General features: G+C 39.1%; 1 protein-coding gene across 1 annotated transcript in view; it reads left to right on the top strand.

The window, feature by feature from the left end:
• The window catches only part of LOC111863446, a 75,257-nt gene that overhangs the window by 31,833 nt on the left and 18,566 nt on the right, over positions 1-24,858 (top strand). The window contains exons 7-10 of the mRNA XM_023849789.2: positions 473-528; positions 10,830-10,935; positions 11,517-11,693; positions 22,701-22,780. Of these exons, the coding sequence (XP_023705557.1) occupies positions 473-528; positions 10,830-10,935; positions 11,517-11,693; positions 22,701-22,780 (419 nt within the window). The remainder of the gene's footprint in view (positions 1-472; positions 529-10,829; positions 10,936-11,516; positions 11,694-22,700; positions 22,781-24,858) is intronic.

Here is a 24,858-nt window from a genome sequence, read left to right as displayed (position 1 = left end):
GACTACATGATGTTATATCCCAGCCACCACTGTGAGAACCTCATCTTAAAGCTAATTCACATTAGGCATCTTGCACACAGCACTGTTCATTATAGACTGGATTCATTTGGTTGTCAGAAGAGTGTCAGCATTTTTCAACAGTTTAAGTTAGTTATTTGTTTGTTTTATACTGCCTCCTCAGTGTTAATTATTATACTTGTATATTAACATGGAAGAATCTTGACAGCAGAAGGTCCTTCAAGTAAAAACCTTCATGGAAGGTGTTGGTAATCTTGGATACTTAAAGCATTCATTTTTAAGTTATATCAGACTTGAACCCTGAGGAATTTATTGTAATGAAATGAATTGTCAGTGGTACGATAGGTTTCATAAGTTTGAAAAATCATAATGAACCCTTGAATTAGATATCAGAGGAGTGGTATTTAAATTGGAATTTTGAAGGTGTGATGCTGTATTTTTTTCTTGTTGGTAGGGTTTTGGTGAAATATCTGCAGCTGATTTAGAGAGATATGTGCAGCCACAGGATAGGTAAGTATTTTTGTAGTATATGTGTATCACAAGAAATAGACCTTGGACAAAAGGAGGATCAATTATGAAACAGCAGCTGCAGCTTGAACAGTTTTCAGCATGCTCCATTCTCATAATCAGCATCTTGTCTCAATAAAACAACTTTTCATTAACCCCTTGTGAAAACTTCTTTCAATGGCCCCCTGTCTCCCTTTGCAGCTACAGTTCAGTGTCCCTGCTCTTATAGTGTTACCTTCTTTTTTAGATCATCTTTGATGCATGTTCATAAATAGAATGCATTCTTTGGTCAGTGATAAACCACAGAATAGCATAAGGTTGTCATATGTTAACACAATGAAATACTAGTACAGTCTAAGGATGAATTTCAAAACGTTTCAGACTTAGCACGGCTGTTTGGACAGAATGATGGACGGTGTCTTGGGGTGATATTTGTCGAAAATGTGTTAATTTCGATATACCTCATACAGTTCAGTGAGAAATGGAATCTTCCAAAATTCCTGCAATTGTTACATATTTTGGTAACTTTGATATGAAATTAGATAGTTGAATATCCTGCACTATTTGATAACTGCAGTTTATAAATATAATTAAATAGATTGCACTATTTTATTGGCTTGCCTATATAATTTCCATGTGGTCTCATATCCCTTTCCGCTCCCTGTTCTTATTGTTGGAAAATGGACAGTTTACATATTTTTCTGAATGATGTAATGGGAAAAGCATACCAACTTGTAAACCTTTGTGTGTACACTGAGTTCTGGAGATACAAACCCCATGTAAATGTGCAGATATTTTCAGCATTCATATTGTTTCTCTTGCTTGCTTTGTTTCTCAGGAGACTAAACCATGACATTCTCTACACTTGATTTTAACAGAAGCATCTTCATCATTAAACTTGTATTAATCTTCGAATGACAAGCCATCCACTGTAAAGGAGTTTAATGTGAATAGTTCAATTACAAAGATTTTTATGGCCTTACATGTTTTGACCCTTTGGGATCATCTTCAGAGGCTCAACAAAAAAGGAACTTGCTTTACGGTTGCTAAGGAGCTTTGTACATAATGAATAAGCAGTCGCAAAACGGCCAGCAAAGGTTGGTCCTCCCTCTTGGGGGTTGTGCGTGTGGCCAACAACTCCTCACCGTAAAAAAGCAGCTTGTTACAAAAATTTGCAAGAAGCCTCAAATCTGGACCGATGCTAAACAACCAAACTGAAATAAAATGGATATGAAATTTGGTACTAGGAAAGTTAGAAGTATGTATGGGGCAGGTTTGCTCAGGGCAGCGGCAGAAGAAATCTCAAAATATAAGTTAGATTTAGTGGGAGTACAGGAGGTCAGAAGGGATGGAGGTGGCACCAAACCAGCAGGCAAATATACATTTTCTATGGAAAGGTTAATGAAAATCATGAATTAGGGACAGGTTTTTTTGTACATAAGAGAATCGTATCAGCAATGAAGAAGGTAGAGTTTGTTAGTGATAGGATGTCATACATAATACTAAGAGGTCGCTGGTGTGATATCGTTCAGAATATTCATGCCCCAAGAGGAGATGAAATTGACGATATAAAGGACAGGTTCTATGAAGAACTAGAACATGTATTTGATAAATTCCCAAGGTACCATATGAAAATTTTGTTAGGAGATTTCAATACCAAAGTAGGTAGGGAAGATATTTTGAAACCATTCATTGGGAATGAGAGTTTCAAAAATTAGTAATGATAGTGGAGTTAGAGTAGTAAACTTTGCCACATCAAAAATCTTATTGTTGAAGTACCATGTACTTTGACCATGTAGTACCATGTACTACTACGTAGTAAAGATAAGCAGCGGCACGCACACAGGGAGCCTGCACAGAATAACACCTGTACAGTGCTGAAAACAAGAAGAAGCCGCTGCAGCACTATAGACGTGGGGCAAGTAACCCCGAGAATTTTCAATTATAAAATTTGGGAAAAAATTTTAAAGGAATTTTTTAAAATTGAAACTGAAGAATTTAAAATTGCCGGTTCATGAAGGTCAAAATTGACGTGGCAAAGATGATGTACGAATCAGACAAATATCAGCGAAGTAGATCCTGTTAGCAGCGACGAAGGGAACAGTTGGGAATACCTGTGTTTTTAAATTTTAAACTGGGTGCAGTGTAACAGCTACGTGAGTGTATACACCTGATGATGGCCGTTTGTGGCCGAAACATGTAGTGTAGAAGAAAGCAAGATGAAAGACCTACAATAAATTGTTGCACTTAGGATGGATAGAGTGCAACAGGGTGCTTAAATATAATATTAGATTAAAATGTATTTAAACAAAACGTATGAGAATGTCCATATAGGTGAACATTTGTCTGATAATTTTCCTATTCAGAATGGTGTAAAACAAGGAGATGCTTTATCACCACTGCTTTTCAACTTTGCTTTAGAATATGCCATTATGAAGGACCAAGAAAACTAGGTGGGACTGAAATTAAACGGGACACATCAGCTGTTGATCTGTGCTGATGATGTGAATCTACTGGGTGATAATATAGACACTGTAAAGAGAAACACACCAACTTTAGTTGACGCTAGTTAGGAGGTTGCTGTAGAAGTCAACACAGATAAGTAAGTACGAGTGCAGTATGCGCCAAAATATGCAGTACTGAAACTCGCACATCTTGAATGTGCATGTGCATTTGTAGCTCCAGCCACACATGTTCCCTGTAGTGAAATGGAAGTTGTGTTGTGCAGTTATTGGAAATGGGTCTCTCGTTGGAGGAAAAAGTATTCATAATTGAGTATTATTTCCACTCATATGGAAGTGGTCGTGGAGGGGTACCGAGTTTGAAATAGGTGACAGAACAATTCCAAGAGATTTAATAAGACCAGCCCTGTCCAACACGGCGCCCTCCATAACCACATATAATTTAGCCGATTTTTAATATTAATTCAAATTGTAAGATAAGAGACATTATTGAACGTCTGAGTACTGTTAAATATTTTCGAAAAATTATATTATTATTATTATTAGTAGTAGTAGTAGTAGTAGTAGTAGTAGTAGAAGTATGAGTAGTAGTAGTGTGTGGTGGCGCCCGCACCTCCATAGGCATCAGTGAATTGTGTCCGAGTACATAAGAACGTTGAACAGCACTGAATAAGACGGTACCAAGTAACACAGTTATGCTGTCGTTCTGGTAGTGTACTGTTTCAACAGAAGGGGAAGTCTTGTCAGCCAGTAACTGTTTCGACAAATGAGAATCACACGTGTTCTTCAGCAGGTGCTACATTCGCCTCAACAAAGTCTACAACGAACAGCCTTGAAACTGAATGTCAGCGATACGTCCATTTTCCAGTTGTTTAAGGACATAGGTGGAATTCCATACTGGATAAAGGTTGGACAACGGTTGACAGAGTCAGATATGCGAGCCAGGATGGTGTATTGTGGATCATTTTTGGCCATGGTGTACGAGGATCCAGATTTCTTGAGGAATGTATGGTTCTCCGATGAAAGTCACATTCACTTGGACAGCTACATCAGTCGCCAGACAACTTGCTTCCTTGGTTTTGAGCGGCCAGATGATATCGTCCAGAAACCGCTACATAGTACACGTGTGACGATATGGTGTGCTGTCTCAGCACATGGTATATTAGGCCCCTATTTCATTGAGGATGAGGAAGGCAGTGCTCTTACCGTCACCCAAGAATGCTACAGGGACATGGTGATCGGACCATTTCTTCAGGATTTGAGAAGGTTCTGTCATGCAAGGGGCGACCAGCCATACCGCTCGAGAATCTCAACACATGCTGCAGGAAAACTTTCCAGGACAAATCATTTCACATGGAACTGACTTCCCATTCCCCTGATCTTACACCACCTGATGCCTACTTGTGGGGAATGTTAAAGGAGAATGTATTCAACTGTGAAGATCCGCCAAGAACTGTGCCTGCATTACGAGAGCAAATTGTCTCCTTTTGCAGGAGTCTGCAGCATCCTTTGTTCAGGGATATGATTGAGAATCTGCATGAACGATATGAACATTGTCTACAGCGAGGTGGCACACACTTTGAAAACTTACATTACTCAAACCGTGGTAAATCAACATGCTAATAGTGTGTAAGTTAGTTTCTTTCAGGAGAAATAAACTCACAGATGACAACAAGGTATTACTGTTCTTCTTTTCGTTTCAGTGCTGTAATTTTTGGCGCATACTGTATATATTGTTGTCTCATCACCAAATGCATGGCAAAATCGTGACATAAAGATAGGTAACATGTTTCGAAAATGTGGCATAATTCAGATATTTGGAACGAATATAACAAATAAAAATCTGATTCAGGATGAATTAAGAGGAGATTGAACTTGTGTAATACTTGCTACCATTCAGTCCAGAACCTTTTGTCTTCTTGTCTGCTGTGTAAAGACATAAAAATTGGAATATACAAAACTGTAATTTTGCCTCTGGTTCTGTATGGGTGTGAAACTTGGTCTCTGACATTAAGGGAGGAACATAGGCCGAGGGTGTTTGAGAACAGGGTGTTGTGGAGAATACTCGTATTTGGACTGAAGAAAGATGAAGTGACAGGCGGTTGGAGAAAACTGCATAATGAGGAGCTTCATAACGTGTACTCTTCTCCAAGTATAATTAGAATGAAGAAGTCAAGGAGGATGAGGTGGGCAGGGCATGTAGCACGAATTGGGGAGAGGGTGAATGCATATAGGATATTGGTGGGAAAGCCAGAAGGAAGGAGACCACTGAGAAGACCAAGATGTAGGTGGGTGGACAATATTAGAATGGATCTCAGAGATATAGAGTGGGACGGGATGGTATGGATTAGATTGGTCTGGCTCAGGATAGGGACCAGTGGAGGGCTCTTGTGAACACAGTAATTAACCTTCAGATTCTAAAAAATAATGGGAAGTTCTTGAGTAGCTGCACAGTTGGCAGCTTCTCAAGAAGGGCTCAGCTCCATGAGTTAGTGAGTGAGTGAGTGAAGGACCTTTCATGTGCTTCTGTTAGTACTTTTAAATTTCCATATAAATATAGAATTTGTCATTAATATTCCTGATTTCTCCTTTTTCTGCATAATCTATTATATCCTTAATGTTCTTGATTTTCCATATTAGTGTCTCTTTAGGATGTGTGTAGCAAAGGAGGAATTCTATTTATTTTTTCTGATTCTAATTTTGTAAATATATTTATTAAGGATTTTCCTAGTTGCCTGATACAGGACTTCTTGCAATATGGACATTTTAGTTTGTATATACAGTAAACCATTGCTAATCTGGATTAAGGGGGGGGGGAGATCTTCTGGATTAAGTGATAATCCAGAGTAGTGAAGCAAAAGGTAGCCCTAGAAGACAAGAAAAATAATTATAACAAATAAATTGAAAATGTAATGATAGTGCTGATGAAAACAAATAAAAATCATCACTGTGGAGCCTGTATTAAAGAACTATAAAAATCTGAACATTTATTTGACAGAAGATTCAGAAGTTGTACTTGTTTTTTAACATAATAATGCAGGTTTGAAGAAACTCAAGTTTTGTCTCAACAGAAAAGTGACTCATCTACCTTCCTAAATGCCTGTGTCTTTTGAAGCATGTATATTTCTCATATTTTGATCTGGATTCAATGTAACCAGATTAATGAGGGTTTATTATACATTCATTATATCTATTTGTTTTTGGAGTTGGATTGAGTGTGTTTTTAATTTCGTTTTTTAAATGCTGTCTTGTATGTAGTATACTTGAATAGTTTTTAATGGTGTGGATGTAAATGTGGCCCATTTTTGTTTTTGTATTTGCATATGTTTGTGACCCTTTCTCTCTTTTTATTTGTCTGTGTAGAGCTGTTATTCCTGATTGGTGTCCATCTTGGCTGTTATTTCTTCTTTAATGACCTCTGTCCTGGTTTGGTCAATATCCATCCAGGAGATGAGAGTATTTCAAAGGACCTCAAACTTCTCAAAGTGGTTCTTAATTCAACTTCAATCTTGGCTTCCAGTCTTTCCGTCAATTCTTCTTTCAGTTCTTTTAGGTAGGCATCTGCCTTGGTTTGGCTGGTTCTCATTTCAGGCAGCAGGCATGCCATCATTTGTTCCATCTCCATTGTGTGGCGATATAGTGTAATCCTGGAACCAAATAATTCAATCGATTCAACCTTTTCCAATCCAACCACTTCTGACACCAGTTGTCATGTGTATAAGTGTGACTATTGATGGGGTTTTGAATTGGAGTTCACAGACAATGTCAAAAAAGAAATTCTGGCTAAACTTACTCAATTTTGGTTGCCATCTCCTTCAAAATAGTCTCCTTGGGAACATATACAGGGATCCCATCGTTTTTACCACTTCAGAAGCACTGGAAGTCATTTTCCTTAATGCTGTTGAGAACCGCTTGTGATTCCCTTTGGATGTCAGACACTGTTTCAAAATGTCATCCCTTCAGTTTCATTTTCAATTTGGAAAACAAAGCTAAATCACAAGGGCTAAGTCCAGTGAGTAGGGAGGATGGGAACGATAACCATGTTGTTAGTCACAAACTCTACCGTGTGAGCAGGCGTGTTGTCATTATGAAGGAGCCAGTTGTGGTTGCACCAAAGTTCCAGCCTTTTTCATCGCACATTTTCTCTCAAGTGTCTCAAAATATCACAGTAAAAGTCAGAGTTGACCGTAGTATTAGGAGGAACCAATTCATGGTGACGGCTTGTAATAATGGAAATTCTTCAGCTTCTGTGCTCACTTCATTGCCCGCTTGCTCTCAACTGCACCAACTAAGTATCTACTTAACAGAGTCCCTTACAACTCTGACAAACTTCCAGACCCATCCCAGTTATGACATCTTGACACAGACTGCATAGGAAACACCATTCATTGTTGTACTCCAATCACTTCCATGGGAACGTGTTTGTTTGTGAAAGTATTACTCAGTAATGGTTGTGTATAGTTGGTTATCGTGGATCTGTTGCATAGCACCACATGTTGTTTAGTTGCTTGTTTCAAGATTGCTACCCAGTACTGGGCTTGCTACAATATATAAATAATTTAATTGTGGACATTAAACTTATCTACACTGTATGGCTTGTCGTTCCAAGATTTACCCACACTAAGCTTCAGACCTTAATTCCACCTGAAAGTGTCTTTGAAGTCATATCACATACAGACACTTCAGTAAACGTTATCATACATGTTCAGATGCAGTGTTCTGTCCTTGTATGTTTCTGTAATCATGTAGATACTGCATGTAAATTTGCTCTTTCTGTTCTTGTAGGCAAGAACTGAGATAATAGAGTCCAGTAGACCACATCTCTTTTCTCTAGCCATTTCTGACCAAAATGTCTTGTTTTATTCTCCATGAGATGGCGTGTCATTATGGAATAACATGTGCTATCAACTCTGCCTTTCATTGTCCACACACACACTTTGGATTCTTATAAATATTTCTATGTACACAGTCTGAAGAAACTATAGAATGACTGTTTTGAGATAAATTTTATTAAATATGCTCTTAGGTGATGTAAACATTAGAGAGCACATTGTTGTTTTAAAAGTTACAAATATTCTCTTTAATCTCTTGAAACTTAATATATATATGTATATATGTATTTTCAAATGTGCGGTATCTGCGAAACAGTCAGAAGTGTTTTACTTTTACGTAGAGAAGGGAGAGTTCCTGTCCCACAAGAACAACTACCAGCACCTGCTGAACCCATAGTTCCTGTACCCGAAATTGATCGAGTTCCAGAAACCCATGTGGAAGTTGAAAGGCCTCCAGATGTTCCTACAGAACCACAAATTCCTGTAACAGCAACAGCACTTGAGGATGAACAACCACGTCCAACTCCATTGTCACCCCCAACCAAAACTCCACCTCTGCTTCCTCCTGTCCCTCATCCTGCCTCTCCTTCCAGAACAAGGACAGTTTCTGTAAGTAGATATTATGGAAAAGCAATTTATTTTAAAATACTGTAAGATAATTTAAAATTTGGACTGCTTAATGTCATTGGTTGCAACTGAAGAATTTCAATTTACACGAAATATTATAAATTAAAAGATGTTACTTGGTTTTATCACGTGATATGTACATTCATTGATATTCTTTTCCTTTCATTACATATTTAAATATTTTAACAATTTATGTTATGTATATAAACTTTATAATTAATGTGCTTTAAAAATTGCACAGAAGTTAACTTTCATAATTAATGTAAACAGTAAAGTATACCGTTGAAAATGATGTGGGGCAAGCTGTTATGTATTTATTGTTTTCTGAGAATTTAATACATCAGGCAATACAATGCAGAAATTAATTAGCCTGAGTAAACTCTAGTGTTTATTTTCACATGCCGGCCCATGAGATTAAGAACAGCCTTCCCTTGTCCACAAATGTAAAGCTGACAAATCACTAAAATACTGTACAGCAGCTTTCCAGAAAGACTCCAATTTTAATTGTATTTATCTCTAAAATACATACAGACATTATGAGTTGCATGAAATTTGTTTGTTGCCTATGATGTACATTAATGGATGCTAACAGTTGACCTACTGTCTTTTAGTTAACCACAGAAGACATGATTTTAGAATACATTCACATAAATATTTCTACTTTCAACCATATCTGTTTGTTTTAATTCTTTATCCCTTAACATCTAGAGCTTATTTATGGCTCTCTTTCTTTTTTCAGATATCTTGAGCAAAATTGCTCTGGTATTTCGCACCGATCCTTTATTTCCATTATTTGCAATCATCATCACAAATAGAGAGTTCATCTGGGATATAACATTGTGTAGGCCGCACGAAAGTTGACTGACATTTATGAGGCACATACCACCTCCATCTTTCCCTCAGGATCTTAGAGTAAGCCAAGCAAGAAAGTAGCATGATGCAGGCAGTAAGAAGAGCTCTGCATTTATTACTCTTGAGAAGCCAAAGTAACTGTTAGGTAGTTAAACTCATTAACACACTCCACCATTGTTATATTTATTTTCCAAATTTCTTGATTTCCCACTTTCAGACATTTCTTAAAAATACTTCTATGGCTGATTTTCAAATATTGGACTTCAGTTGCCCCCTTCTCCCCCTTCCTGAGCAGAATTTGAAGATTTCAGTAGACCCTGAATGGAAAACATCCAAAATAACAGATCATCTACATTTTAGACCCAAAATGAACATATTGTAACTTGGAACAGTTAATGCCTCAGTGTCAGTAGCCACTTAGGATTTTGTTGTCAGCTTGCTTTGTTCACTACTGTTCAGTGTATGCCACTGCTCTGCTCCTCTAAGTTCTCATTCACAGCTTCATGTCTTTCACACTGATCTCACACATCTGCTCTGCTCAGCTCAGCAACAGTACGAGACTTTTGCAACTACGTTCTATAGCCACAGTCATTCTAGTTGTCTCTTGTGGGTTCTTAGCCAGTCTTATTCTTCCCACTGTCATTATAAAGTCTGTCAAAATCCTCTAGTCCAAATATAATCTAATTATTATTTCTGGTCTGCCCCTCAATCCCATCCACTGTATTACTCATATATACCAATCTCTGTTTTCACTTCAACATGTCTCAAACTGTGTCGTTGACTAATTGCACTAAATAAGGTCTTGAAATTGAAAACATTTTAATGAATTCCTTCGAAGTTTAAAGTCATGCATTCATACCATTTTTTTCACTCACCCATTATAACATTTATTGTCCAGACCTCTACATATCCTATACATTGGAATACCTGTGGCCAGCCCAGGAGCACACTCCAAACACACCCATCTTCCATAGCTCTTTGGAAGCATCGTCCACATACAAGCACTGTGTTTAGTGTTATTGAACACAGAAATCTTAGAAGAGTCGAAGTCAAGTAGTTATCATCCAAGATTTTGTTTGCCAGCTTTCGGAAATTTACACTGTTCCATGCAGAGTATAGTCATTGATGCTGATTGCAGCTGCTAAAATTTCTTCCTTAAATCATTATGGATTGTTTCTGTGAACTAAATCTTAAACCCCCATAAGAAATCACTTGGGCTAAGAATGCTTGACAGGAATAGCCACTTTTGATATTAAGGTCATGGAGATAGTTGCACGCATAGTCACTTCATGGGTTATTGAACATAATGCTGCAACATAATTTTATTAGCTTACCATATTTTGTAATAACTTACATATTACCGTGTATTGTCAAGAATGATATTAGATGTAAAATGAAAATGCAGATTATTCCAGCAGCTGTACTCATCATGTTCTTTGACTGTCCCAAACTGAGGGCCTATTACTGTTGTGTTTTATTAGCTTCCACCACTTGTACTTGAGCAAGATATTCAACTTGCCCCTCCAACCAGGAGACATCAGAAAAGAAAAGTGCCTTTCCAAGATGTACAAACACGTATATCAACAGAAGACATGAAAGCACAAACACAGTCGTGGGGATACACCATGAGGGTTCAGGTAATAACATATTTATTTATGGTTTATGTAACACTGCTGTGAGTAGCTCAGATGGTAGGATGTTGGACTTGAGGTTCTCGCTCAAGTGATCATGTGAAGTGCTATCATCTTGGATGTGACACTGCATAGTCCAGTAGAAGCAAATTTCTCCAAATGAATGCTCTTCAAATGGTAGGATGATTAGATATGGAAGGAAGTGGTCATGATCGAATGTGAGTTACTATCCTGACATTTGCCTGGAGATATTGGAAATACCTGCAAAACCCTCAGTCAGGATAGCTGGTCTCCAGCACTTTGTGTTAAAAATAAAAGTCAGAATGTGGATAATGTCCAAATACTCAATATTTATGTTAATATGCAATTGTTACAAACTTTTAGATCTCACTGCAGGCCAGGATTTGGACTCGTGACATTCTGAATACAAACATGACTTCCATTCTTCTCTTTCAAGGGTGCAAGCAATAGCATGACTTTGGATGAGTGGGATAAATTAGTGTGGAACGTCACATGTCTCTTACTTTCATCACTCTTATTTGTAACTTATAAAAGTTAAAGTTGAAATATAATTATTTTGTTGTTAGAATGCAACTGAAGATCGTCTCAATATTGACCAACACCGCTTCATCATTCCTGCAAAGATGTTGCTTGGAACATTGAGAAACCAACTTCTTCCTGATGAACTGAAGAACTTGTTTGAAAGACATACGCACCCTCATGAAATGCCTGACGAGTCTCTGGAGGAAGAGTCTTGCATTCAGGTGTGTAGCTCCCTTTGGCTACTGACTTTCAGAACTGCAGTACACAATATCTTCAGCCTTATGGAAAGAACAGTTTTATCATGTTGAATATCCTGGTATTTTTATGTGGGAGCTTCCCATCTCAAAATTCAGCTGTAGTTTCAGCTAACTTAAGCGAAACTTTCCATTTTTCACAGTTTTATGGTACAGGTTACCTGAAGTGCTAATGTTACTGCTTTTTATTCAGGATGTACTAAGTGTGAGTTTTGACACTTGGCTGAGGTATTTTATGGTGTTCGTCGGTCTTCCTATAGGCCAGAACTTTCCTGTTTACCATATATAATCATCATCTCACATATTTCGGCAAACAAACTTCTACAGTTGATACAGCCACATTAGATAGATTACCTTCCTTAGTTCTTCCTGAAGAATATGAGATAATACCTAAAACTGTGTATTAGGAACTATTCTCACATCCTGCTGTGGAATTTTGAAACAAATCAAAATTGTAAGAAGAAGGAAATGTACCAAAAATGAAAATGCTTTAATTATAGGTTTGTTTTACCATTGGTATTTAAATATAGAGACCCACAACTCCAGGGCAATCTGCAAATAAACGGACATGGTTAGTGTGGTGGTGAAGAATATTACAAGGTTCAGAGGGAAGAAGAGGTTGGTGTAATCATGATGTTCAGAAATTTAATAATGAACTCTATTGCTTGACATGATATCCGCATATATATTTCACCCATTCCAATGGTTTAGGTTATTGTCATCTGGGTTATGACATCCTGTATATCACTGTTTCAGGGTACATTTTGCCCAGAATGTGCAGGCTGCAACTTTCCTTTCAAATGTTGGTAACCACCTATGAGACTGCACAGTGTCATAACCCAGAAGGCTGAAATCTAGATTATTATCGTCTTTTAAACCTCATATTATATGTAGCGCAATGGTGAATGAACTCACAGTACGTGGTGTGTTCGAGGATTATCAAGGATTCTTTTTCCCACGTAAACCAATGAAACGTGGGAGGCTGCCTTCGGTGGAGATGTGGAGGGGACATCATGCACAGTCGTGAATTTTTTCCCACCCGCAGAAAGGGTCAGTCGCTGGCAGTCGGCCTGTGAGTGAGGACGTGTAGTGAGTGCTCGTCGGATTCCAGTAAGGTGTAAAATGATGGAACAACATGAGCAGCGATACTGCATCAAATTTTGCCAAAAGCTTGCCTATACCCAAGTGGAAACCATTTGCAAGATTCAACAGGCTTTCGGGGACGATGGCATGAGCAACTCACAGATAAATGAGTGGTACAACCGCTTCAAAGATGGCTACACATCAGTGGACAGTGAACCGCGTTCAGGCAGACCCTCAACAAGCCGAAATGAGAATGTCATTGAGCAAGTGCGGACTTTGGTCATGGAGGACCGTCGTATCACAGTCCGAGATTGCGAACGAGATAGGGGTAAGCATTGGATCGGTACATTCAATTTTGACCGAGGATTTGGGCATGAGGAGAGTGTCTGTGAAATTCGTACCGAAACTGCGCATCTGATTCAGACTTTTGTTGCCAAACACAAGATCCCTGTGGTTCGTCGGGCTCCCTACTCTCCCAACATGGCTCCATGTGACTTTTGGCTATTTCCCAAGCTGAAAATGCCGCTGAAAGGAACCTGATTTGAGTCAAGAGGAGACATCATGCAGAATGCAATGGCCCAGCTGATCACCATTCCAAAAGACATGTTCCAGACGTGTTTCCAACAATGGCGGAAGCACTGGGAGAAGTGTGTGCATTACCAAGGAGACTACTTTGAAGGGGATTAGGGTTTTGTACCTCCAAGTCAATAAATGTATTTCTGCCGACCAAAGGTTCTATACCTTTTGAACACACTACGTATGATAATATGGGAGTTATTTACCATATTTACTCATGTAACTTATGCTCCATTTTAACCAGACATTCTAGATGCATACATGTCTTGAACTTTCTGATAACTGCTTTTGTTCTGCATATTAGTGTTCTGTGTCAAAAGGATATGTGTTATATTTACTTGAATGGGAGATGAGTTTTTTCTGCCTCCCCAGTATTTCAAGAGTAATGAAATTATATGTACTTATGAATTCTGGGATATGTTTTGTGTGTGTATTGTCATGTATTAGGGTGACTATTGATGGGACTTTGGATTGGCTATTGGTCTTATTGACCACTTATACACTCACAAGTTGTGGCTGCACTTTACAGATCACTGTCACACACAAACTAGTGTCCTCAGTCTGTTACATCCTACACTAGCCATTTCCTGTCAATTTTATCACAGGAACTATAGCAGTCTCACTGAATTACACACTCCAAATATCACACGTAAGGTTTTCTCTTCACAGATGGACTTTCAACTGACAGCTCTTGCATATAACTTGTGGCCATTTCACACCAGCCTCCTAGTCTTCTCACCACCACGTGACTCTCAACTCACTAAGCTCTAAACCTCATCTCACCTCAGCACAGACTGAGCAGAAAACGCTATTTCTAACAGTGCCTCTATTGTTGCATGCATTTTCATTGCCACAGGAACATGTTTGCTGAGCCATTGCCTAGAAACATGCAGATTCATGTCATATTGTGCTGTGAGAATAGAAAGTAATAAAGACTGATACATTTCAAGGTGAACAGCTGCAAGTTTGCCAGAAGTGCCTTTAGACTTAAAAAAATTAAAGCAGTAATTCACCAATATATATCACAAAATTCTGTGGAAACTCAATTATCCCTCACTATGAAGATGGCAGAAAATTTCACCAGTAACTTGTTTGAAGTGTCAGGTGCTGTTATGATATTAATTTAAGATTAGGGTGAGCAAATAAATAGCTGTTAAAAATAAGAAGATATGGTGTCTCTAGGGCAAACATCTGACAGTGGAAACAACAGAAACAGAAATTAAAGACTGCCAGTTCTATGGAAAAATAATTTTTTGAACAAGCCCAGAGACAGAATATAGTACAAATTACATGCAGCATCACTTAATTCAACAAGCATCAGGAATTTAAGGCCATAACAGGGTGCTGTGTACAGGTAATATGGAGGAATGGGTTTTCTCCATAGTAAAGAACTTCACATTGCTAGAAGTTACTATCACTCATCAGTGAGACACTTCTCACCTTTCCAAAGCTCATAATTCAACTCTGAAAAGCAAGTAATTACCTACTAAGCAAAAGAGGCAATTCTGATGAAACACCAGTGTACAAGTATTTCAGTGTGCCATCCAATTACACCATCTATGATATAAGCACAAAATCTGTTGTCAAAAAATCTTCAGGAAATGAATAGAGTAGACAGACAATGTGAAAGTACCGTCATATATGGAACCGAATCAGAACACCTAAGGTATGAGTGCTTTCGGGACTGCCAGACATGTGACGCTATGGGCTGGATGACTAAATGAAATAATGGAAAACTAGTTACAAGTTGCCAGGAACAAGGGACAAAGGCTATTATTGAGAAAACAAGGAGTGTGTTTAAAGGTCATTTAATGCTGGAAGTCATATCTATAATTCATGCTGTGAATACTGACCTTGGGTCCATACCTGAAGAATGATCCGACAGCAACAAATTCTAGATATTATAGTGAATAGGGATCTCCTCCTCCTCCTTCTTTTTCTTCCTCTGACCCCTTCTTGAGGAGAAGCCAAATCTGCGGCTATTCAAGAATTTCCCAACATTTTATGGAACCCAAAGGTTCATTACCGTGTTCACAAGAGCCTTCCACTCTTCCCTATCCTGAGCAAGATCAATCCCATCCAGTCTCTCTAAGATCCATTTTAATATTGTCCACNCCCCCCATACATTGGTCTTCCCAGTGGTCTCTTTCCTTCTGGCTTTCCCACCAATATCCTATATGCATTCCTCTTCTCCCCCATTTGTGCTACATGCCCTGCCCACCTGATGCTCCTTGACTTGACCATTCTAATTATACTTGGAAAAGAGTACAAGTTATGAAGCTCAGTGAATAGGGATCATTTGAAAAATTGTATCGTGAATGGATCTTGGCAGGAGGCACCAGCTGGGAAAGTAAAAGATCTCATTTGTAGAACCACTCTGCTAAGGGATCAAGACCACAGCAACATATGTTTCCAGAAGTGATAGTCACAGGCCTTAAAACATGCTATATACACTTAACTCTTGATTATCTGGGGGTGGATAAACCAGTTTGCGGCTTAACCGGGGCTGCTGGGGCTTTTTTGAGACTTATATGTTGTTTAATATTCGTTCACTTTTGTTTCACATGGTGAGTTGTAACACAATTTTCGCACTAGTGTGAACCGAGGTCTGCCTTTTTTGGTCCTGTTATGCTAACACAGTGTTCTAGGGTAGGGGTGAAAGAAAAGTTTCAAGGACAGATACACCGCCCTAGTTAGTCTCTTTGTATCGATCTTCAAGTGCGTTAGCAAAATGTCAGGGTGTAAAAGGAAGCGTGTTGTGTTAAGTATTCAATAGAAACTTGAAATTATCAATCAGTTGGGAAAAAGAGGTGTAGTTAAACAATTAGCAATGCAGTATGGTAGTAAGAAAATATCACATGGTGCTGCTCTTAATCATTTGGAATCTTTACTAGACTATCTTGAGAGTGAAGAGAAAAGTTTATTAAGTGACAAGCTAATATTACATAGGCTTCGTATGGATATCTGTAAAAAGGAAAATGCCGCGAAATAGCAAATGGCAAGATTAAATTTTTTTAAGTGTTAAGTGTGAACATTCGTAAAAAGTGTTGGATGTTGTTGAACACTGTGATTGAAATAACTAATTCATACTTCAGTGTAATGTAAAAAAGTATTAAATAGGCCATGAGATGACATAAAAATGAGGTTGACTAAATTTAAATACAGGTAGGCCTATAGTATTATGAAGGTACAGTATTAGAGTACTACTTTTAATAAAATTTGTCTTAACCTGGTTTTCGATTAATCGTGATTTCCATCCCCACCATTATCCCGGATAATCGAGAGTTGAGTGTGAGTGTGTGTGTATATATATATATAATGCAGTAGATGGAAGAAGAGATGCAGAAGTGGGTGGGAATGTTGGCAGTGAGCAGTGAATGAGAAACAGAACATGGGAACTGTGAAGATACTGAGGCTGAGACTGATGATAGGAATGGTGAACACAGTGAGACTTGTGAAACTGAATAGAGGATAGTGACTTTAAGGAGGAAATTGAATCAGTAACTGTCACATAAACATATTGTCACGTGTCTTTTGCGTATAACGCGACGAATAACTTCACGATGTATTTGATGTAGCGAATTTTATTTCACATTCGCACTTACAATCACCCAAATTACAATCTGACGATTACTGCTATCTGCAGTATCACAAATATTACACTCCAAATGCCACAATACAACTGACTAGTTGCTGGCTAACTCGGAACTAACTCGGAGGTAGCTCGAGGACTGACTCGTAGGTAGCTCCAGGACTAACTGACTGACTCAGTACAACTGACTGTGAATAGCCTTCGCTGCAACTTATGTAGCCTTGATCAGACAATTGTCGTCTGGTGCCTTGTTGCTAGCCACGCTGTCCGGAAGTAACCGCTGTTACTACTTGGTGACGTCACCGCTGTTGACTCGCGTTGCCTAGCGACCAGGATGCTAGGACTCGGCTAACATCGGCTCGCTTCGGCTTCGCTCGGCGCATCACGGCTGGCGGGGGGTGGGGGAGGGGCGTCATCCATAGCTCAGCATGTCACAATATTTTCAAATATTTATTTCCTTTCGCATGTTTGTAGTAAGAGTATTAAAGTAATCATCATCATCACCTACTCCAAGATAGGCTTTTATTAGTAGTTACCATATCAAAGACCATCCTCCTATCATCTTTTCAGCCATTCAACGTGTTTTTTTTTGGGGGAGGGGGTATAATTTTTAACTTTTTGTGTTAGTCTTGAAGAGCCCACTCTTAAGACGTGATCATGCCAGGCGTTTTTATAGCTTTGGATTCTTTCTTCTAAAAATATGTATTTGTAATGTGCTGCATATTATTGCATTGGAAAGAAAACTAAGTACAGTAAAACTTGGTTATAGCAACATCGGTTTCTGCGACACCTTGTCTATTGCGTCAAATATTCAATGGTACGAACTAATTCCTCATAAAGCAACTGTTTTTATACCTTGCTTAGTACGACATGCACAAATGCAGCAACCTCGTATGTAACGTCATTTTCATTCCTGAATTTCTCTGATATCGTGGGAAAGTTCGATGTGTCTGCCCACCCTCACTTTCTCTACTTGCTGACGTGACTGTCCTGGAAGAATACGACTGCGGGCTGCAAGAGGAGCGTGGGTTTTATGCGAAAACAAGGGTGTGGGGTGGGACTGCGTGAATAGTGCAAGAGGACGAGGCAGGTTGTTAACTGCATTCCTTTCCTAGAATCTCGTCTAACAGGACCTCACATTGTCTACTTACCCTATAGTGTTCCTGCCTAAACCCAGAGAAGTGCAGTAGCGAAAACATGGCAATGAAAAGGAAAGTTTTAAGCATTGAAGAGAAAGTTTAAGTGATTCGTGAAATATTGTGTGTATTGTCAGTGAAAAGCGCTGTAATATGTCTTTGATATTACACATTTGGGCAATTCCACGTTAATGTTACGTTAGTCTGTACTTAACTACGTATTTCACTAAAAAATGCAACATTTTAACTCGGTTTTTGGTAGATTTTTACGTGACTAACATAAGGCTACTGTGGAAGTGCCCATTTCGGTTACAACGACGTTCATTTATAACGACACTATTTTTAGGTCCCTTTGATGACGTTATAACCAAGTTCTACTGTATATGTTGCTATATTGTCACCAAAATGCAGGACAAAATCATGACATGAAGATAGCTAACAGATGTTTTGAAAATGTGGCACAGTTCAGATATTTGGGAACAACTATAAGAAATCAAAACTGGATTCAGGAGGAGATTAAGAGGAGATTTTACTTGGATACTGCTTGCTACCATTCAGTTCAGAATGTTGTGCCTTTTCGTCTGCTGTCTAAAAACATAAAAATTAGAATAAACTCTATTTTTGCCTGTGGTTCTATGTGGGTGTGAAACTTGGTCTCTGTCTTCAACAGAGGAGCATACACTGAGGGTGTTGAGAATATTTGGACCAAAGAAAGATGAAGTGACAGGAGGTTAGAGAAAACTGCATAATGAGGAGCTTCATAACTTGTAGTCTTTTCCAAGTATAATTAGAATGATCAAGTCAAGGTGGATGAGGTGGACAGTGCATGTAGCATGAATGGGAGAGAAGAGGAATGCATATAGCATATTGGTGGGAAAGCCAGAAGGAAAGAGACCACTGGTAAGACCAAGACATAGGTAGGTGAACAGTATTAAAATGGATCTTAGAGAGATAGGATGGGATGGTATGGATTGGATTGATCTGGCTCAGAATAGGGACCTATGGAGAGCTCTTGTGAACACAGTAATAAGCCTTCAGGTTCCATAAAATGCTGGGAAATTCTTGAGTAGCTGCACGATTGGCAGCTTCTCAAGAAGGGCTCAGCTCCATCAGTGAGTGAGTGAGTGAGTGATGGTGTACCATTACTGCTGCATGAATAGTATGACCCATATTATTTGAATAAGAGTATTCTCATGTGTATGGGGTTTGGATTGGTAATTAAATTTACTGATCACAGATCGTAACTGTAGTACTATCGCAAATTCTCAGACTCTGCAGTTTACACAGTGCACATTAAGTCTTTTCCAGCCTGCAGTGTCTTCACCAGTCATTGCCTGGTAACGGCTTCAGTATTAGACATTCCCCTTATTCTGGGTTCCTGAACTATCCGTGTGTCTCAGCTACAAACTTTTAACAGCTGAACCTCAGTTCTCTAACTTACCAACCAACTCTTCATTTTCCTGCGCTTCACTCAACTGAATTGAACAGCAGTCAGTATTTGTCCTGCTTATAACATCTAGGTATGGACCACACAGAAAATACCATTCCTCTGATACTGTATCCATTGTTGTGTGTGAAACCATTGGCATGCTGACTGCTGCCTAGCAAAGGCTGATGTCTTATTTGTTTCACTGTCACTGCCCAGCAGTAGGTCTGTACGCCACAGCATTAAATCCGAAGAGTATGTCGGAGACTTTTTTGCCCCTTATTTTTAGACAATTAGAGAAGAGGCAAAGCTATACTATTATTTAGTGCAAGATGTTTCCCCAGCAGACTGCAAATTATTGCATTAATGCGTTCAATGAGATGCTTGAAGACAGACTGATGTGTCACAGATTTTGGTCTGCAAAGTAAATCCCAATGATTTCTGTTAGTGGGGAAACCTAAAAAACAAAGTGCATTCAAATAATCCCCACACGTTGGATGAACTGAAGCACAACATCTGTGAAGAATTATGTCCATCAAGGTCAGTGAACTGCAACTAGTATCTTCAGGAGACCCGGAGTTTGTTTAAGAGCTGAAGGGAGATATTTTGAACATCTAGTCTCGTGGCGAGTTATTTGCAACAGTGTGTTTACTTTAAAAAATACACATTCATGTTTGCAAAGTATATCATATTAGCCATGACTCCAGGCTTTCTCTCAGTAGACAGTGGTTTGGGTTCTGGGTGAGAGGCTGACGGTAAAAATCATGCAGTTCAGTGCCTCAAGAAAGATTCCGTATTAATAGGTGCACTGGCATAGTGTGTAATGTATTTTCCACTTGATTAACCACTTGCCTGTGAAGTTTTTTCTGCTGTAGGGTAACATGCCCTGGGTAACTTTTCTTTTCAGCCATGCAAACTCTACATACTGTCATATGTCCGGGTATCCATGACAAATAATTACTGGGTTGCGGCTTTAGATGAAGCTGTTTATTGTAAAATTACGCCAGGCAGAACTACAGACAATTATCACACGCGATAATTATAACACTTCGTAACTGCAACAGTGATCACACTCTAAAGTTCCTTGTAACTATGTTGGTTCTCCTCTTGCTTCTCTCTCTGATCACTCCTTTGATCTCCTCCCTTGTCTGATCTTATCTCAATTCCCATCTCCTTGGATCTGATCTTAAAGTAGGTCTTTGCTTACTGCCAAGAGAACACCTTCGACTCAGCATTGGCTAGCATATCTGCTGCTGTGGGAACTCAACAGTTCTGTCTCTGTTACTTGAACAATTTCCTAGGTGGCAGTCTGCTTACGCATTTGTTGCCACTGAAGTATGTGTTCTTATTGTAGCTGTTGCATAGCAGTGGATGTCATATAATCCGGCTTTTAGGCACCACGCCACAATACTTTACTGTATGTGCGTTATACTTCCATGATTTTGAAAGTCCAGAAGATATCATTATTTATGTGCTTGTACTTTAAACTGTTCGGCGCCATTTTATGAAAACTCAAGTAATTGCAGCCTGCTGCCAGAGCAAATGCACTGTAGAAACGTTGGAGGGGTGGCAGGTAATATGCTATGTGTCTTGTATAATTCTGCCATCTAGACAATAAAATTACATCTTTCATAATGGTGAAAGTGCCAGCTCTGTATCTCATCATACTTAGGAGCTGTAGGCCATTTAAATAAGATTACATAATGGTATGTCATACCCAAGATTTTTCCATTTGATGATGATGAAATGTTCTGTCATACCTAGTGAAACAGTTAAGTACATTCAAGCCAGCATCTACTCTTCTGCATTTTATTACATTCAATGAAAATATTACCACAGTCAGTAAGTTTGTGGAATGGCTGCAAAGCGTCGTCGTAGCTCACTACAGCGGATAGGTTGAGGCATGATATGATGCCCTGTCAGTTCATCTCTCGTCACAGCAAGATGCAGTTGTGTGCAAACAGTGTAAATAGAACTATGACCTCTATTGCAAATTGCAGTTAAATGCAAGTGGCGGAAATAAAAAATGTGGCAGTTTGAACAATGGGCAAACATCAAGTTCTACCAAAAACTAGGCAAATCCCCTAGCGAAACATTTGGCGTAGGAAAATTGGCTGTTGCTACACGACAACGCCCCTGCACATCGCTCTGTTCTTGTCCAAGAGGAACTGACAAGGCAACAGGTCACCGTTTTGCCACACCCTCCATACTCAGCTGATCTTGCACCACGCGATTTGTTTCTCTTTCATCACTTGAAAGCAAAGCTACGTGGTCGTAGATTTCAGTCGTCCAAGGAGGTGGTCATTGCCACAAGAGACACCGTATGGGAATTTCTTGCCAATAAGTTTCAGTAATGTTTTTGGCGGCTATATCAATGTTGACAGACTTGCATAGCGGCCAACGGCAACTATTTTGAGGGCTGATGTGGATCTGTGTAAGCGTATGTGAATACCTTGTAATATGATGTGATAAAACCACGTTCCACAAACTTAATGACTGCTACGTATATGTCTCCTTCAGTTCAGGGTTAAAGTAAATCATAGTAGTTAGTGGCCTACATTTGGAGCTGCAAGTTGCCAGCCAAGCATGAGACATAAATGTGACCAAGAATCCAATGTTTATTTCAACTGTAATTTAGCAGTCTTTTGTACTAACATCATTTGTAAAATAGGCTTTTAAGATATGATGATTATGCTAGCCATCTACACAGCACCACTGATTCTGAGTTCCTCCTTAGTGCAAGTGTGCCTCGCCCTTCTTCCCGCTGCCATAACCATCTGTGCACAGCTACCTGCCCACCCCCATGTTTCATGAGTTGGTTAAGTGCAAGGCTCACTTGCATGATTTCAGAAACTTCAACATTTGTCTGTTCAAGCTGATATTTGTACTTGGAGGAGATGGAAGGGGGGGGGAGCAGTACATGAAGATGCAGATTGCATGATTAATTATGTGTACTCACATACATTCATATAACCAAATGTTTGCTGTCAGAAGTAGCTGGTTAAAATACAGTATTTTATTTCTTTGTCAAAATTTCTTGTATAGAATTAAAGGTGTGTAAATTATTCAAGTAGATAACAGTATATGAAGCAGTCATACAGATCTTAGATTGTTTATGTGGGTAGCCTTTTTCTAAGATGGTGCTTTTAATGATCTTTCAGCAACCTGGAACTTCTAGCAGTTCGGCACTTTCATTGAGTGCAGAAGGGTTCCTTCTTTCCTACACAGGACTTGGTGTACGGTGAGTGAATGTCAGCTGTAATTGCTTCATGAAGTCCACTGTTGTAATTCAGATATTTCTAGAGGTAAGGTAAAGGTAAAGCTGTCCCTGTGCTTAACTAATTAAGTACTATGCCATGAATGTGTATGGGGGAGTGGAGGTATAGCTGCACTATTCATAACTTTGGAACTACATGGAGGTGAGTGGTCAGCTTCACACACCGGCTGCTTTAACCCCAACAGCCCCCGGTACCCATTGGATAGGAGGCTGGGTGGCCCCCAGAGCCGGTCTGGACGACATGGAGAAGAGAAAATTCTTGACCCTACCTGGACTCAAACTCCAACCCCTCTGTCATCTAGCCCATAGCCAGTTGCTATCCCAGCTAGAGGTGGCAAAAGATATAAATGGATACTACTGTATGCAAGGAAACAATAAGAATAATTTTACTTTATATATAAATAAAAATACCACACTACATTAAGTTTCACCATTTAGACTTGAAGGGGAAGAAAGGGGTGACATGAATTGTATCTGATTCATTTACTAAATGCAATGTTCCCCTGAAACACTCTGTAACTTACCCTCTAACTCAGCCTGTTTGCTGAAGCTTGATTGAAAAGACCATTTCATCATCTTACCAGCTTCAGTAATGAAATTTATCGCCAAACACTGAAGGTGTACTGGTGCTATGTAGCACTGATACTGAGAGCCTTTCTAAATGCTTACAATGCTACAAGTGATTTCTCTGTGATAATGTCTTTATAGTTGAAGAATTAAATTCATGTCCACATTTTAGGAGCTTTGATATCGTAGTCAGTATAGCGACTGGCTATGGGCTGAGTGACTGAGAGGTGGCAGTTCGTGTCCTGGTAGAGTCAAGAATTTTCTCATCTCCACGTCATCCAGACCGGCTCTGGGGTCCACCCAACCTCGTATCCAATGGGTACTGGTGGCTCTTTCACCGGGGTGTGAAGTTGGCCACTCACCTCCAGCTAGTGCCGAGGTCAAGAAAATGTGGATCTACACATCTACTACCCCATGCACCTTCACGGCGTAGGGCTTGATTAATTACGCAAAGGGAAAACTTTACCTATGTTCACATTATAGCCACTCCACCCCACACAAATTACCAGAAATTAGTAGCAAATTGTATGTTCTCATATCAGATTGATGGTGACATGTTTCCTTGAATTCATACATGTGAAATTTCAGGTGGTTCCATTTTCACTAAAATTGACAGCCTTTCTCTTTTCATCTACTTTTTCACTTTTGTTTTCTTCTGACCTCTCCAAATAAATTATATGATATATGTCCCTATGTAAATATCACTTTATACTTGAATCATCATCATCATCAGTAATCTGTCAGACGACAGGTCCGCAGTCTCTTCCAAAACAGTTCCTCCACTTAATGCGATCTAGAGCTTTCTCCTTCAAATGACAGTATCCTCTTCTGTCCCCAAGGTCATCCAGCATCTTCTTACGTCTCCTTCCTTGTCTTCTTGTCACTTCTATCCGCCCCTCTAGCTTTCCTTCAATAGCTTCTTTTAGAAGGCAGTTTCTGCGTAAGATATGACCTATCCAATTAGCCTTCCGTTTTCTTATTTCATGTAGGATATTCCTCTGCTAACTGACTCTAATTAACACTTCTTTATTTCTCACATAATCGGTCCAACTGATATTCTCCATCCGTCTCCAACACCACATTTTGAAACTTTCCAAATGTAGCATTTCACCAGTTTCTTCCTCAAATTTAAGTCCAATTTGCTGGTAAAAAGATTCTTCTTCTTGCGAAATGCAGCTTTTGCCATGGCAATCCTGGATTTAATTTCACTAGTACACCTTCCATCATCTGTTAACAAGCTACCCAAATATTTAAAACATTTCACATTCTCCAGTTGTTTTTGGCTATCTTTATTGTGGCTGGGGTTGGTTGTCTCGAAATTTTCATTACTTTTGTTTTCTCCACATTCATTTCCATGCCATAGCACCTTCCAATTTCAATTAGTCTATCAATCATGCCCTGTAGCACAGTTTCTTCCTTAGCCATTAACACAAGGTCATCTGCATATTTCACAGTTTGAATAATTTGCCCTCCTA

The sequence above is a fragment of the Cryptotermes secundus genome, unplaced genomic scaffold (genome assembly GCF_002891405.2).
Source record: "Cryptotermes secundus unplaced genomic scaffold, Csec_1.0 scaffold1863, whole genome shotgun sequence".
Classification (NCBI taxonomy): domain Eukaryota; kingdom Metazoa; phylum Arthropoda; class Insecta; order Blattodea; family Kalotermitidae; genus Cryptotermes; species Cryptotermes secundus.
Note: the sequence above shows the minus strand (reverse complement) of the source record. Positions and strands in the feature narration are given on the sequence as shown.